Source organism: Acomys russatus, chromosome 24 (assembly GCF_903995435.1).
Source record: "Acomys russatus chromosome 24, mAcoRus1.1, whole genome shotgun sequence".
NCBI classification, from domain to species: Eukaryota; Metazoa; Chordata; class Mammalia; order Rodentia; family Muridae; genus Acomys; species Acomys russatus.
The window spans coordinates 51,441,580-51,454,309 of record NC_067160.1 but is presented as its reverse complement, the minus strand read 5'-3'; the positions used below and the strand labels follow the sequence as shown (position 1 = coordinate 51,454,309).

Sequence of the window (12,730 nt, the reverse complement as noted above, 5' to 3'; positions counted from 1 at the left end):
AGGGCACAGAGCCAGGTGGAGGCCAGGGGAGGAGGCCTCACCCTCAGGTCTGAGAGCCACAGGGCAGCTGCTGCTGCTGCGGTACCTGGTGTGACCCTGATGAGGAGTCAACAGGACCCTGCGCCCTGCCTGCATTGGAGGCCTTGCTGCTGGCTCCCTTCTGCATCCACAAGCGATCCCCACCGGCGAAGAGAAGAGACAGCGAGTTCCTATCCAAGGCCTGTGGTGGGACAGGCATGAATCCAGTGGCTCTCAATAAGCGGCCCAGAACTGATGGCCTCAGAGTTAGCTCTGCAGAACCATTGATGGGGAGCACTGGGTAGTCCAGGCAGAAGCCTCCTTTAGTGGGAAAGCTAGGCTTGAAGTGTAAGATGGCTGAGAGGTTGGAGTAAGGGCAGAGACAGGGCCTTGGGCAGAGCTCCTTCCATCCCTCCATCATGGGGGGGCCGGTGCCCGCAGGACACTGACAGCCTCTGATTGTTAGAACGGCAAACCCTGGTTGTTAGTTGAGTGCCCGCCCCACCCCCATCCCCCACCCCCGCTCCTGTAGCAGACTGCCTGACAAAGCTAACTTAAGGAAAGAATTGTTCCAGACCACCAAAGTACAGTTTGGGGGTTCCAATCCATCACAGCAGGACGGTGTGATGGCAGCAAGTGAAGCCGAGAGAGACAAGTGTTGATGCCCAGCTTGCTGCCTCCTTTTTACCCACTCCGGGACCCCAGTCAGTGGGGTGGCTGGGTCTTCTCTGCTCAGTTATCAGTTAGCCCTTCTCTAGAAACTCGCTCATGGGCACGCCCAGAGGTCTGTCTCCCAGGTGATTCTAGATGCTGTCAAGTGGACAATATGATTCGTCACACCTTGGTGCAGCAGTGCAGGGTGGGGAAGGGGTGATTGCACGCGGCGGGGGGGGGGGGCGGGCAAAACCTGAAGGAGACAGGAAGCTGGGAGCCTGGGCCCAGCAGCTGGCACTTTGAGATGTCTTCTGCTCCATGGAAGACTAGGTGTGAAGGGACCTCAGGGGACATGAGTGAGGAGCTCCAGATGACAGCCCCCACCCCCTACACACACACACACACACACACACACACACACTGTAAGTCAGGTCAAACCTCCCAGCAAGACTCCAAAGATGGTCATGACCTCCAGCTGCTGTGTCTGCAGTGAGGGGCTGCAGGCCAGAGCACATCTGGGTCCCAGCTGCGGGACCCAAACCACCCTGGGCCCCACAGCTGGCTCTGAAGGCCACTCCCAGGAAGGGACAGCGCCTTTCTGCCTTCCTATGGGTCAGAAGGACTTGTGAGCTTACAGCACCCTCTCCCTGATGGAGCAGGCCACCACTTTCCAAGGCTGGTGTTGGACTTTCCTACTGGTAGCAGTGGGGTGCTGCTCCCTACCCTGAGCTCACGAACAAATAGTACCATATCCCTGTGTCCCCAAATTATGAATGGCACTGGGCCCTCTGGGAACAGAGGGTAGGACTTGGGGGAGCCAGGATGAGCTCTGGCTTGCAGCCCTGCCCTTTAGTGTCTGCCCTTGTTGTGTCCTGAGCCTGCTTTATCATCTGCGACACTGGGGGCCACACAAGGTCGGTGTCTACCCAGCACCCTACATTGCTTACCTCCCAAAGCACTTGCTTGGGTTTTTTGTTTTGTTTTGTTTTGGGGGGTTCTGTTTTATTTGTTTTTGTTTTTTGAGACAGGGTTTCTCTGTTCTGGACTCCCTTTGTAAACTAGGCTGGCCTCAAGCTCACGGAGATTCACCTGCCTCTGCCTCCCCGAGTGCTGGGATCAAAGGCGTGGGCCACCACACCTGGCTTCACTTGCTTGTTTTCGCCGAGTTCACACACCTCTTGACCTTGTAGGTGCCGTGGGAATATAGGCCCAGGGCTGCCCATGGAGGCTTCCCCCTTGCATGGGACACTTCTTTCTTGCTATTTTTGACACAATTGCAGAATTATCTGAGGTAACCTCAGCCCGGTAAGGACTGATCAACCCTGTGACCACTTACCCTAAATCCCAAGTCCCCAAGAGTTGGGACTCTGCTTAGGTAGAGACCGCCTGTGATAGCTGCTTACTAGCTGGCCACCATGGACAGTCTCCCAGGCCTCAGTTTCTCAATCTGCTCAAAGCAGGCCACAGGAGACTGGTGAGGACAGGTGTGTAGGTCAGTTAGCATTTTTTCAAGACACAGGCTAAGGTCATTTGGGAAGAGGAATCCTCAGCTGGAAAAAATGTCTCCATCAGACTGGCATATAGGCAAGTCTCTGAGACGTTTTGCCTCCATTAATGATTGACATGGGAGAATCCAGCCCACTGTGGACAATGACACCTCTGGGTCCTGAGTTGTATAAGAAAGAAGGCTGGCTGGGCATGGTGGCACACACCTTTAATCCCAGCACTCAGAAGGCAGAGGCAGGCGGACCTCTATGAGTTTGAGGACAGCCCGGTGTACAAAGTGAGTCCAGGACAGCGAGGGCTACACAGAGAAACCCTGTCTCAGAAAAAGAAGAAAAGAAAGAAAGAGAGAGAGAGAGAGAGAGAGGAAGGAAGGAAAGAAGGAAGGAAGCAGGCTGATGCTGGGCAGTGGTGGTACACGCACCTTTAATCCCAGCACTTGGAGGCAGAAGCAGGTGGATTTCTCTGAGCTCCTGGCCACCGTGATCTACTAATGCAGGACAGCCAAGGCTACATAGAGAAACTTTGTCTCAAAAAAACCAAAACCAAAACAAAACAAAAGACCAGAAAGAAAGAAAGAAAGAGAGAAAGAAAGAAAGCTGGAACCCATGGGGAGCAAGCCTGTGAGCAACGGTCCTCCTTGGCCTCTGCTTCAATTCCTGCCTCCAGGCTCCTGCCTTGAGTTCCTGCCCTGACCTCCCTTCCTAATGGACTGTAATGGGTGTGTCAGAGGAAATAAACCCTTCCTCTCCAGGTTGCTTTTGGTCATAGTGTTTATCACAGCAACAGGAAGGAAACTGGGACAGCAAGGGTCGTTCCACATAGTGTTTGGGGACCCCAGGGCTCTCCTTATCACAACCCCAGCTATGCAGTCAGGACTCGGGGATGCACAAGCTTGCACTGCCATCGAGGGGTGGTGCCCTCGCTTCCCTCAGTGTCCCCCTCCTCCTGGTGCTTTCCTCAGGTGCAAATGCAATGGTCACGCCAGTGAGTGCGGCCCCGACGAGGCTGGTCAGCTGGCTTGCCACTGCCAACACAACACCACGGGTGTGGACTGCGAGCGCTGTCTACCCTTCTTCCAGGACCGCCCATGGGCGCGAGGCACCGCAGAGGATGCCAACGAGTGTCTGCGTGAGTATCTCTCAGGCGGCAGGCCCTGAAGCTAACAGTGCTGGCTGGGAAACAGTCCCCAAAACCTCACAGTGGGGAGTTGCTCCTGGGTGGGCCTGGTGTGCAGTGTGGGGTCCTCAGCTCTGAAGGAGAGATGAAGAGATGCTGAGGGGAGCACTTGGGCCGCCGCCCCACCACACAAGTCATCCCAGGACAAGTTCACCCAGAGAGGCGCCTGTGGTAGGAGGGCACATAAGTCCCCAAACTCCACTTAACCCTTTGTTTTACCTGTTCCAACCCTGGTAGCTAATGAAATCCAGTCTGCTCCACCCACCCACCCACCGGGTTCTGACCCACCCACCCCGGCCTTTCCCACGGTCCCCCACAGTCCCCAGGAGTCCTTTGATGTACCAGCTGTGTGTGGTGTGGCTCTGCCTGCTTAACCTCAAAGACACAATGGTGAAGGGAGGCAGGGGCCCTGGAACCTTCTACGGGGACAACAGAGAGGGAGGAGCCTACCCAGAGTGGGTACCAGCCACTTCAGCATCCCACTTTCCCTTCCTGGGCCTCCGCTCTGCTTTGGGACTTCCATCCACACATAGCCTCGTAGCTGGCCTCCTAGGCTCCGGCAGCAGTCTTCCAGAGCTGGGGTGGGGGGGAGACAGCTTTTCCTTTGGGCAGACAGCTTTATCCTGTCTGCAGGAGCCTCCCAGGGGTAGGCCCAGTCCTAATGAGTTCATCTTGGCTTGCTAGCCTGCCTCCCTGAGCGAAGACTTGCTGGTTCCCTGCTTGGGCCAAGTCTATGCCTCTCTCCACATGATGGGGATGCTAAGGACCAGAATGCCCCCACGCCATGCCCTTACCTACAAGGTCAAATGTCTATCCTCACAGTCACCAGCCAGGAAGATGAGGTTTCAGGCCTGACGTCTGGGCAGCCTCTGAGTCCCCAATTCTTCCCCTTTCACCTCTCTGCAACCCTCTCCCCTGGGTGCCTGCAACCTCCTCCACCTGCAGTGAAGGGCCTGCAGAGAGTGCAAATTCAGTTCTGCCCCTCCCCCTAACCACACCCTATGCCTCCTCCCTGTAGCTTCAGGCTCCCAGCCTCCTGGCACCCCTGTCTCCCGGTTGCCTTGGCACCACACACCACTTACCTGACAGTATCCCCTCCCTGCCCATCACAAGGCATGTTGCCCACAGCCAGCCTCTTGACAAATACACACCAAACAGACAATACTTTCCTTGTCCAGACTGTGTCCTCTCAGCTGGGATATGCTTCCTCCTCCATCGCCTTCCTCTCTCCTAACACCTTTCTGATTCTTTCCAAGAAAGTGTTGTTTTGGAGTGTTTATTTATTTGTATTTTTATTTTATTTTATTTTATTTCATTTCTTTCTTTCTTTCTTTCTTTCTTTTTTTTTTTTTTTTTTTTTTTTGAGACAGGGTTTCTCTGTGTAGCCTTGGCTGTCCTGGACTCACTTTGTAGACCAGGCTGGCCTCAAACTCACAGCGATCCACCTGCCTCTGCCTCCCCGAGTGCTGGGGTTAAAGGCGTGCGCCACCACGCCCAGCTTAGAGTGTTTATTAATGGAGCCCACCTAGTTCTTTTACTTTAATGCTTTACTTATTTTTATTTCATTTGCATTTGGTGTTTTGTTTGACCTTGAGTTACAGACAGGTGTGAGCTGCCATGTGGGTTCTGGGAATTGAACCCAGGTCCTCTTGGGAAAGCAGCCAGGGCCGCTGAGCTGTCTCTGCAGCCCTGCCCACCTAGTTCTTAAAGAACATTCTGCTCAGGAGTCTCAGATGGCTGAGCTCTGTGTGCTTTGTCAAGCTGAGCCTGAATGCCGTCCAGGACTCTGGCCTTTCGTGTTAGTCACTCTTCTCGTTGCTATGACAAAATGCCTGATGAAAGTACTATAAGAAAAGAAAGGTTACGCCGGGCGTGGTGGCGCACACCTTTAATCCCAGCACTCGGGAGGCAGAGGCAGGCGGATCGCTGTGAGTTCGAGGCCAGCCTGGTCTACAAAGTGAGTCCAAGACAGCCAAGGCTACACAGAGAAACCCTGTTTCAAAAAACCAAAAATAAAAATAGATTAAAAGAAAGAAAGAAAGGAAAGGTTTGTTTGAGCTCTTGAAGGTGTAGTTCCCTTGGGGTGGCAGGGAGAAGGCAAGGTGGCAGGACTGTGAGGCAGCTGGTCACATTGCATCGATGGTGGCAGGCCCCAACCCAGAGGAGAGTGGGGTTAAATCCACATTTAAGGTGGGTCTTGCTGCCTCGGCCTGGTGTAGAAACTGCTGAGAGGTTTGTGTCTTGAAGAATCTAGGTCCTGTCAGGTGGACAGACTGACCAGGCACACCCATCTTTAAGACACCTGCTCAGGAGAGCACAGCACCCCATCCCCGGCAGAGCAGGTCACTCACACACACACAACCCTCCATCCCCGTCTCTCACAGCCTGCAACTGTAGCGGCCACTCTGAGGAGTGCACATTTGACAAGGAGCTCTTTCGGAGCACGGGCCACGGCGGGCACTGTCATCGCTGCCGCGACCACACAGCTGGGCCGCACTGTGAGCACTGTGAGAGGGACTATTATAGATGGGACAGGAGGACACCGTGCCGACCCTGTGACTGCCACCCAGCAGGTGAGTGGTTCCAGCTCCACCCTTCCTGGGGTCCCTACCCTCAGCTCCTGCTGCCTCTCACTGCCCTGTGTCTCTCCTCTCCAGGCTCCCTGAGTCTCCAGTGTGACAGCTCGGGCACCTGTGCCTGCAGGCCCACAGTGACTGGTTGGAAATGTGACCGCTGCCTGCCTGGGTTCCACTCACTCAGTGAGGGTGGCTGCAGGTGAGTGTGTGAGGTCAGTTGATGTGTGTTTGTGACACATAAGACACAGAAGGACCAGAAGCCCAGCTGTCCTCTCCTTTACATCTCTGCCTAACATTTCTTACCCTGTAGCTACCGGGCCCCAGACTTTTTTTTTTTTTTTTTTTTGGTTTTTTTTTTTTTGGTTTTTCGAGACAGGGTTTCTCTGTGTAGCCTTGGTCATCCTGGACTCACTTTGTAGACCAGGCTGGCCTCGAACTCACAGCGATCCGCCTGCCTCTGCCTCCCGAGTGCTGGGACTAAAGGCGTGCGCCACCACGCCCGGCTCCGGGCCCCAGTCTTATAGAGCTGGAGACACAGAAAGGACTAACCAGCCCGTTTGGGTGGGGGTGGGGGAACCCTGGGAGCCCCATTTGTTGTGAGAGGAACAGAGCCCCAGGTTGAATCTGAGGCCTGATGAGTGAGGGACACAGAGATGCTCCAAGTGGGGAGTGCAGCCAAGGCTGAGACAAGGACCAGGTGAGACTCGGGTCTGGAAGAAAGAAGGGGTTGGTGCAGAGAGGGCCTTGGGGAAGCTGAGGGTTGCTGTGAGAAGAGAGAGAGGCTAGGGCAGGTGTCTATGTCAGAGGCAGGAGCTGGGCTGGCCCTGCAGGAGGGCGAAAGGGACAGGCAGATTCCAGAGCCCACATCTGAGACGATAGAAGTCTGAGAAGGAGGAAGGGATGAGGGCTGGTTCTCATGGCAGAGGGCCAGGTTGAAGCTGGGCAGGGAGCCAGCCATTATATTTGTGTTTGGAGTGCATGGCACCTGGTCCTGAGGAGAGGGACCAACAATCTACCACAGGTTGGATTTTAGGAGAGGGGGCCAGACACATTTAGTTACCAGTAGTTTATGGTGGACTCCACAGTGAACAATACTGCAGACAAATTAAAAAGCGTAGTCTTATAGAGCCTAGGACTGGCCTCAAAATCACCACACAACAATGAACAACCTCCTGCAGGAATTAAACTGTGCACCACCACGGCCAGTTTTATGTGGCGCTGGGGATTGAACTCAGGACTTCATGCATGCTAGACACATTTTCTACTGTCCCCTGGAAGCACTTTTAAATGGGCTTGTCAAGGCTGAGGAGATAGCTCAGTTGTCAAAGTGTTTGTTGTGCAAGTGTGAGAATGTGAGCTCAGCTCCCCAGGAACCGTGTAACGATCACAAAAGCCAAGTGTAGTGGTGCACATCTGCGACTCCGGGGCCGAGGGCTGGCAAGCTAGCAAAGACGAGCGGGTCGCAGGAGCTTGTTGGTCAACCAGCCTCGCCAAATTGGTAGGCTCCACGTTCAGTGAGAAACACTGTCTCGAAAGATAAGAATAAAAGCTCGGAGCCGTCGCGCAAGCCTGTCATCCCAGGACTCAGGAGGCAGAGGCAGGCGGAACTCTGAGTTCGAGGCCAGCCTAGGCTACAGACCGAGTTCCGGGACAGCTAGGGCTCCACAGAGGGGGGAAAAAAAAGTGGAATACAAGAAACCTAACTTTAACCTATGACCTCCTCCACACACACAAGAAAAAAACAAATACATGAACTTGCCTTTGATGAGTAACCCTGCATCCCCACACATTTGAAAGGCAGGAGAGCTTGTTGAGTAGGATGTGGTGCCACAGAGTCCCTTCTCCCAGAAGTGCCTCCTCAGCCTGTGTCACACACAGCTACCCATTCTGTGGTCCTCAGCTGAGGCCCCTCGAGAAGTCTCTGCCCTTCCATTCCCTCCCATTCTCCAAGGCTGGGCCAGACACAGCTCCCTAGTGCTGCCTCACCTCTGTCCATCCATCTCCTTCACAGCAGGGTGGGACCTGCCTTTCTTTTTTCTTTTCTTTCTTTCTTTCTTTCTTTTTTTTGGTTGTTGTTGTTGTTTTCATTTTGAGACTGGGTTTCTCTGTGTAGCCTTGGCTGTCCTGGACTCACTTTGTAGACCAGGCTGGCCTCGAACTCACAGCGATCTGCCTGCCTCTGCCTCCCGAGCGCCGGGATTAAAGGCGTGCGCCACCACGCTCCCTCCCCCCGCCAGGGTCCTGCCTTTCTACCTGTCTGTCCTCACTGGACTCTGGGATCCGTGGGGACAGGAACCATGCCTTAGCAGATGAGGTATGGGTGATGGAGGGATGGAGGAGTGAGTTAAATGGACAGGCTAATGGAAAGATAAGTGGATGGGTGGATGAACAGAGAGGAGCAGATGGATAAACAGATGGATGGCTGAATGGATGGAGGTGGGTGGGCAGGTGCATGAGAGAATGAGTGGATGGGAAACTCAGGGATGGAAGATGAATTAACAGGCAGATGGATGGAGGGACCAGTGGGTGGGAGGGACAGCAAGCACAGGGGTGATGGATGGATAAATGCACCCATGGAGGGGTGAGTACGTAGGTGGACGGTGGGCAGATGGCAAGTGATAACACGAGTGGTGGGTGGATGGATGTACCAATGGGAGGGGTGGGGTGGGGCAGGGCCATCACCATTGCATGGGTAGGTAGGGCACTTCCTGCTAAAGTGGGACCGGGGAAGCCAGGGACAGTCTCTTGGGAAGCCTGTCCCCTCTTCCTATGCACAGGGAACCCCACCACGGAGTTGGGCAATGGACATGTGTTTTCTCTGTTTCTTTGGCAGACCTTGTACCTGCAATGTTGCCGGCAGCTTGGGCACCTGTGACCCCCGCAGTGGGGACTGCCCCTGCAAGGAGAATGTAGAAGGCAGCCTGTGCGACAGGTGGGTGTGCCAGTCTACATGGAGCTGCCAGGATTTCTGGTGAGGCACCAAATCTGTGTAGTAAGGGGAGTGGCAGGACAGGGTCCTCAGAGACTTGGGCAGGCCCGTCACCCACATCCTTTCTCGGGGGCCTGCTACCCAGGAAATGATAAAGAAGGGTGGCCAGGCATGATGACGCACACCTTTAATCCCAGCACTTGGGAGGCAGAGGCAGGCGGATTATTGTGAGTTCGAGGCCAGCCTAGTCTACAAAGTGAGTCCAGGACAACCAGTGCAACACAGAGAAACCCTGTCTTGAAAAACCAAAAAGATAAAAATAATAATAATAATAATAAATAATATAAATAAAAATTCATTTAAACAAAAAACAAACACTGGGTGATGGTGGCACATGCCTTTAATGCCAGTATGGATCTCTGTGAGTTCGAGGCCAGCCTGGTCTACAGAGCGAGTTCCAGAACAGCCAAAGCTATACACAAGGAAACTCTGTCTTGAAAAACCAAAACAAAAAACAAAAAACAACAACAAAAAAAAAAAAAAAAAAAAAAACCAAACCAACCAGCCAACAACAACAAAACCCAAAGCCTGTTGTGGTGTTGTGGTAGTGTACACCTTTAGTGTCAGTACTTGGGAGGCAAATGCAGGAAGATCTCTGTGAATTCAGGGCCTGTCTTAGCTATAGAGCGAGACCCTGTGTCAAACAAACCAACCGCAGAAATGAAGGTGTCAAGATCACAAGAGAGGAGGAGGAGATGTTTACAAATCAGAGGAGACACGGGCAGTGTCAGGTCCTGGAGCAAGGACACGTTAGTGAGAAAAGAGGAAACCCTGACACAGCTGATGCTGGCCTCTTGGCTTCGCAGCCATGTGTCAGCAGCAGCGACGCAGAGCAAGAAGGCCTGGGGTTGTCTGTCCTGTCTGTGTAACTTGTGATTCTAAAAAGTAAAAAATAAAAATGATCTGAATCATCTACCTGGGTCCTGGTCCCATCCTGTCCTGGCTCGGGCCTATGACGCATCCTGACTCTCCTACAGATGCCGCCCTGGGACATTTAACTTGCAGCCCCACAACCCAGCAGGCTGCAGCAGCTGCTTCTGTTACGGCCACTCCAAGGTGTGTGGGCCCGCTGCTGGGTTCCAGGCACACCACATCCTCTCAGACTTCCGCCAGGGTAAGCTGTGCTCAAGGGTTGCCTTCCGGGTGGGGATGGGGGGTTCCTTACCTTGGCTGGGAATCTCGCTTTGGAAGCTGGGATGGGGACAAGGACAGCCTTTCCACCATGTCCCCCTTTGGAAAGATACCCTATGCCGCACAGCCTTGGTGGGTAGAGTGCGCAAGACGCTCCCCCAGCACCTGCCTGCTCCCTCTGGGCTCCTTGTTTGTTTGTTTGTTTGTTTGTTTTTTCGAGACAGGGTTTCTCTGTGTAGCCTTGGCCATCCGGCACTCACTATGTAGATCAGGCTGGCCTCGAACTCACAGCGTTCTGCCTGCCTCTGCCTCCCGAGTGCTGAGATTAAAGGCGTGTGCCACCATGCCTATGCCCGGCTCAGACTCTAGCTCTTTATCCTCAGGGTGGCGTTGCTTACTCAGGCTGAGTTGCTGCAGGCACCCTGAGCCTGGCAGGTCAGCCCCCCATCTCCCCCCACAACCCCTGTTCATCTCCAGGAGAGCTAGTCTCCTTAGCATATCTGAGCTCCAATTTAAACTCTTGGCCTTCACATTTTTTTAAAGATTTATTTATTTTAAAAAAATTTTTTTAAAGGATTTATTTATCGTATACACACAGTGTTTTGCTTAGCTTACATATACACCAGAAGAGGGCACCCGATCTCATCATAGATAGTGGTTGCTGGGAATTGAACTCAGGACCTTCGGAAGAGCAGGCAGCGCTCTTAAACTCTGAGCCACCTCTCGTGCGCCAGCCTTTACGTATTAAGCGCCTGGTGTACGCCAGGCAATCTCAGCATCCTCGTAGATAGGTGTTCTCAATCCCTGGTCTGTCTAAGATCGGTTCTGGCTGCCATGGTTGTGACTTTGGAACAAGAAGGGCAGCGCTCCAAACTCTGCAATCCCTTGGAGCTGGTGTGCCCCGCCACATGCCACATTCCCCCAACACCTGACACCTGGCCGTTTAAGAGCCTAAGGAATGGTCCTTGGGCATCTTGTCCGGAAAGTCTAGATACAGAGGCAGTGCGCCCTCTGCTGGACATCAGGCAGAAAGCAGGACAGTATGTGCTGGTGGCTGAGCAGAATACAGCCAGGGCTTGTCTTCAGAATCCTAAGATAATATGGAGAGGGCTCAGTGAGTACGGTTCTTGCCAAACATGCGCGAGCTTTTCCGAGACGTGGGGTCATGATCACACCTTGTGAGACAAGGTCTCATGTAACCCAGTCTGGACCCCAACTTTAGAGCCCTGCTGGACTTGTCACTGAAAGCCAGCTTTTAAGCCTCTCGCTGTTGGGGTGAGTATTTGTGTGTTTGATGTTTAGGAGCCGGTGGCTGGCAGGCCAGAAGCATGGGGGTGTCAGAGCATCCTCTGGAATGGAACCACAGTGGGATCCCCCTGGGCTGGCAAGGAGGAGAGGAACTCTCAGCACCAGGTAGGCGACAGGCCCTGCTGGTCACACCACCCAATTTCCCTGTGTCCCTGAGTCACAGTACCATAGTGATGAGCTCTAAAAGACAGGTTAACCTCAGCTCACAGTTCCTTTTCAAGGTCAAGTGTACATCTCCTGGTAACCCAGAGTCCTGAGGTGGCATCTTGCATAAAGTCCCCTGTTGGCTTTGTTTTTTAACAATTAAACTTTATTATACAACCCAACTAGCTTACACAAGAAGGAAAAAAGGTTAAAGGAACAGAAGAGGGAACCTTCCGGTATCCATTTCACAGGACAGGTCCTTAGGTGTCTCTCTGGCCCGCGTGTTGGTCCGGCCTGTTTGCTGCTCCACACGCACCCAAGCCTGGGCTGAACCTGTTCTCTCCTCCCCACCTGCCTGAGTCACATGGGAAGGGTGGTCTTCTCCTCCCGTTGAGGGTCAATTAGAAAAACAATAGCCCAGTTGGAGTTCCCAGGTCTGCTTCTTGAATTCTAGGCCCAGGATGGCTCCACTCAGTTTGTCACAAGGTATTCATGGGGTGCCCCAAGGATAAAGCCCGCCAAGACTGCTCCCACCTGTGACAAAGCTTAATCTTTCCCACAGTCCCCCCAGCAGGATTCAACCATGGGGACCCCACCATAGCCATTTCACTTTATCCTAGTCCTGTCCCAGAGACCCCACCCTAACACTGCTGTCAAACTAAATTCCCACCTCTTAACATCTTACTAAAGGGGTCCCATTTCAGCACAAGTTTAGGAGTGCCAGGCAAACAGGTACTGGCAAGCAGCCATGATTTCTGTGGCTGAGAACACACACATTTAGTCTCTCAGTGTTTTGGAAACCCGAAGCATGGGATGGGCGTCACGGGGCTGTGTTCCTTCAGGGGCCTTCAGGAGCAGAGATTGTCTCCCTTTCAACAGTCACACCCTCCCCCACCTTCAGAGTGGTTGCTTCCCCCTCCCCCCCAAGACAAGGTTTCTCTGTGTAGCCTTGGCTGTTCTGGACTCACAAGGCTGGCCTTGAACGCAAAGCGATCCACCTGCCTCGCCTCCCAAGTGCTGGGAGCTTTGGTTTTTTCAGAACAGGGTTTCTCTGTGTAATAGCCATGGCTGGAACTCTCTTTGTAGACCAAGCTGGCCTCAAACTCACAGCAATCTCCTTGCCTGTGCCTCTGGGATGCTGGCATTAAAGGCATGCACCACCACGCCCGGCTCTACTTACTTATTTTTACGTACGAGGGCTCCATCTGCATATACACCTGCCCACCAG

At 53.4% G+C, this 12,730-nt stretch overlaps 1 protein-coding gene across 1 annotated transcript in view; it reads left to right on the top strand.

Annotated features, from left to right (window-relative positions):
- The window catches only part of Lamc3 (laminin subunit gamma 3), a 64,219-nt gene that overhangs the window by 14,336 nt on the left and 37,153 nt on the right, over positions 1–12,730 (top strand). The window contains exons 4-9 of the mRNA XM_051166649.1: positions 3,140–3,306; positions 5,739–5,927; positions 6,012–6,129; positions 8,764–8,862; positions 9,897–10,033; positions 11,353–11,463. Of these exons, the coding sequence (XP_051022606.1) occupies positions 3,140–3,306; positions 5,739–5,927; positions 6,012–6,129; positions 8,764–8,862; positions 9,897–10,033; positions 11,353–11,463 (821 nt within the window). The remainder of the gene's footprint in view (positions 1–3,139; positions 3,307–5,738; positions 5,928–6,011; positions 6,130–8,763; positions 8,863–9,896; positions 10,034–11,352; positions 11,464–12,730) is intronic.